The 3,813-nt window shown below is 33.6% G+C and overlaps 1 protein-coding gene across 1 annotated transcript; it reads right to left on the bottom strand.

Moving 5' to 3' along the window:
• Positions 1 to 1,007: 1,007 nt before the first annotated feature.
• LOC114274758 (uncharacterized) lies at positions 1,008 to 3,276 on the bottom strand. The gene is made up of 3 exons (XM_028216732.1): positions 2,193 to 3,276; positions 1,804 to 2,052; positions 1,008 to 1,648 (listed from the first exon to the last, which is right to left on the bottom strand). Exons 1-3 carry the CDS (start codon positions 3,274 to 3,276, stop codon positions 1,008 to 1,010), a joined length of 1,974 nt encoding a protein of 657 aa, XP_028072533.1.
• Between the last annotated feature and the right edge of the window lie 537 nt (positions 3,277 to 3,813).

Here is a 3,813-nt window from a genome sequence, read left to right as displayed (position 1 = left end):
TTGCTATGAATGTTGTTTTGAGTGGAAATGAATGTTGATGATATATGTAGTTGTGTTGTTAGATTTTTTTTGCACAAAGATTGCATGATGATCATCAGGGGAGTTTGTGTGTTGTGGATTTTTGTGCAAGTTGGAAATGTTTTTCTAAGGGGACTAACATATTTTCTGAAATAAAGCAAAATTTTACTTTGAAATGAAGTAAAATTTTACTCTGAAATGAAGTAAACTTTTACTCTGCATAAAAGTAAAATTTTACTTTATATTTTGAAAGATGAGTAAATTATTGCATTTTGTATCTAAAAGTAAAATTTTACTCTGCATAAAAGTAAAATTTTACTCTGAAATAAGAGTAAAATGTTACCAGAAGAATTTGAAAGTAAAATTTTACTCTGCATAAAAGTAAAATTTTACTTTGAAATAAGAATAAAATGTACACTCTGAATCTAAGAGCAAAATGTTACAGCCGGAATAAGTAAAATTTTACTCTGTATAAAAGTAAAATTTTACTCTGTACAAAAGTAAAATTTTACTCTGTATGAAAGTAAAATTTTACTCTGAAAGGCGAGTAATATTTGGACTCTAAATCTAAAAGTAAAATTTTACTCTGTATGAAAGTAAAATTTTACTCTGAAGGGCAAGTAAAATTTGGACTCTAAATCTAAAAGCAAAATGCTACTCTGCACTAAAGTAAAATTTTACCCTCCATAAAAGTAAAATTTTACTTTGAAATAAGGTAAAATTTTAATATAAAAGTAACATTTTACTTTGAACATAGTAAAATTTTACTGTGAAACCACAAGCTCCTCACACCCATAGACAACCATTCAACGACAAAACAAATCAGAAACTAGAACAGACAACCATTCAAGAACATAGTAAAAATGTCTTTTATTGCAATGTCTCTTGACAAATCTAGTCTAAAAGACTATACTATTATTGCTATGGACTACTTATTGCAGAAGAACTGCATTATTTTCATACTTTTATTATAAAATCAATAATGTCTTTCACGGCAATGCCTCCTTGCAAGTCTTCCTATTATGACCGTACTTCTCGCATCTACCACACTGTACTCGTCTTATCTTCTCACCCCTAGATGGGATCCTATTCTTCCTTGGCCTACCAGGTGGCTTCTTACAAATTGGAGGAAGGACAACAAGATCATCCATAGCTACAAGAGGTTTCTCAACAGTGGGTATTGGATAAATGGACTCAGCATAGCAATCTTTGAACTTGCTAGTGTAATAAAATGGTTCCACATGTGCATACAAATCACCTCCGCTCTTATGGATAGCAGTCGCCGCGTGAGCACAAAGAAATCCATTCAATTGCCATTGGTAACATGAGCAAGTTCTATTCAAGAGGTCAACGCTAACCGATGGCCGGGATTGAACCTCAAAAACGTGATCACTTGAACGACTAACCAACCAAGTTCTTCCACTTTTAAGAGCATTTACTAATGTTGAATCCATCTCCGAACAAAGAAAAGTATTCCATTTCTTAGCTTGTTCTCTCCTTCTCGACATCAAATCTATGATCTTCAACCTAATTGAATCAATCATCTTTGTAGTGGGCAAATGACGAGCTTGACGGATCCATGAATTGAAAGACTCTGCCACATTCGAGTGCATTTCACCGTATTTTTGTCCTTTAAAATATGCATTAGTCCACTTGTCATAGGCAAATTGGATAGAAACCCACAAACGATCCCTTTTCCCTCATCTTGTAATTCTTTCAAGCACTGATTAAAACATTCCACTGTCGGAGTGTAAGCACACAAAGAAAACAAAAAAACTATTCTACTTCTGAAAGTATTGCTGAAACTTGGACCAGAGAACCTATCCCTCAAATTGGCCTTCAAGTGTTGGAGACAAAAATAGTGGTAAGCAGTAGGTAAAACCTTGGGTAAAGCCTCCAAAAGTCCAACGTTCCGATCAGATATGAAGGTAATTGGTCTTTCATCCAACAATATATTCGACAAATGCATAAAAAACCATTCCCAACTGTCTGTAGTCTCTGTATCGACAATTGCCATTGCAAGCGGGAAAAAACCTGAAAAATAACATTTTACAATTAGTAAGTATCTTAAACGAAAAGGACAAATAAAGTAGATTTTTACTTTGAATAACAATAACATGTTAATCTAAGAATAAGTAACTTGTTACTTTGGAATAAACTATAGTAATATCTACCTTGATCCCTATCCTTCGCTGTAGCTGTTAACAAGGTGCCCTTATATTTCCCCTTCAGAAAAGTTCCATCGATAAACAATAGAGGACGACAATGCCTAAACCCTTGAATGGAAGCATTAAATGCAACAAAAAACCTCTTGAACCGTCCACTTTGATGGTTATAGTCAAGACGCAAATAGCTACCAGGATTTGTGCTCATCACAATATCCATATACCATCGAATCTCATCATAAGACATAGAGAAATCTCCAAAAGTAGTAGTCCTAGCTTTCTCAACTCCCAACCAAGCGTGATTGTACGTAATGGTGAGCCCGTATTGATCTGTAAATTGACGCACAACATCAATTGGACAAGTTTGGGGATTCCCACGAACTTCATTAACAATCAAACTTGCAACCAAATTTGAACTCGTCCTTGAGTTTTTAGAAGTACGAACTGCAGCTCCACAAGTATGCTCATCATTTAGAGTCCTAATGTAGAAAAAATTATTAGCACTTTCCAAAGATGCATCTACTCGCCATAAACAAGCTTTCGACTCCCGCATTGAACACACAGCAGTGACCCGACACTTCTCATTCTTCACATACACAAACTCAAATCCTATCTCAATGGCATATTTACATAATGCAGTCCGAAAATCCTTTGCACCTCCAATAAATCTTTGACCTACATGAGTAATTCCATTCACCCATCCACAAGACAACAAAGTCCTTTCTTTATGTTGACAAAACATAGGGAGTAAATCCATTTCATCATCAGTAATGTTGGATCCAGTAGCGTCCCCTGATTCTCCAACTCCATGTTTTTCATTTGAAATGCCCATTTCAGTAATAGTCACATCAACCCGGTCAACACCAAGGGGATAAACAAGCAACAACATATTCTGAAAATCAGAATCATCATCAATCATGCATTGCGAATGTCCAGGCAAACAGTACGATAACAGTATGCAACCACTATTGTCAAACTTCTTCAATTTACAACTTAAGAAATCAGTTAAATCCTTCAACGTGCAGTTTGACACAACCTTGAACACAATGGTACGATCACCATACTTGCATAACAACATAAGAAGTTGAACCATTTTACAAATCTGCAATCAATTAACAGTAAAATTTTACTCTGCATAAAAGTAAAATTTTACTCTGATATAGGAGTAAAATGTTACAAAAGGAATTTAAAAGTAAAATTTTACTCTGCATAAGAGTAAAATTTTACTCTGAATCTAAGAGTAAAATGTTACGGCCTGAATTTGAAAGTAAATTTTTACTCTGTATAAAAGTAAAATTTTACTCTGTATAAAAGTAAAATTTTACTCTCATTGTAAACAGAGTAATCGAACCAGAGTAAAATTTTACTCTGATATAGGAGTAAAATGTTACAAAAGGAATCTAAAAGTAAAATTTTATTCTGCAAAAAAGTAAAATTTTACTCTGCATAAATGTAAAATTTTACTCTCATTGTAAACAGAGCAATCAAGCAGAGTAAAATTTTACTCTGATACAGGAGTAAAATGTTACAAAAGGAATCTAAAAGTACATAAAAGTAAAATTTTACTCTGCATAAGAGTAAAATTTTACTCTGAATCTAAGAGTAAAATGTTGCAGCCTGAATTTGAAAG

Source organism: Camellia sinensis, chromosome 3 (assembly GCF_055761805.1).
Source record: "Camellia sinensis isolate YWXY chromosome 3, ASM5576180v1, whole genome shotgun sequence".
In the NCBI taxonomy this organism is placed as follows: domain Eukaryota; kingdom Viridiplantae; phylum Streptophyta; class Magnoliopsida; order Ericales; family Theaceae; genus Camellia; species Camellia sinensis.
Note: the sequence above shows the minus strand (reverse complement) of the source record. Positions and strands in the feature narration are given on the sequence as shown.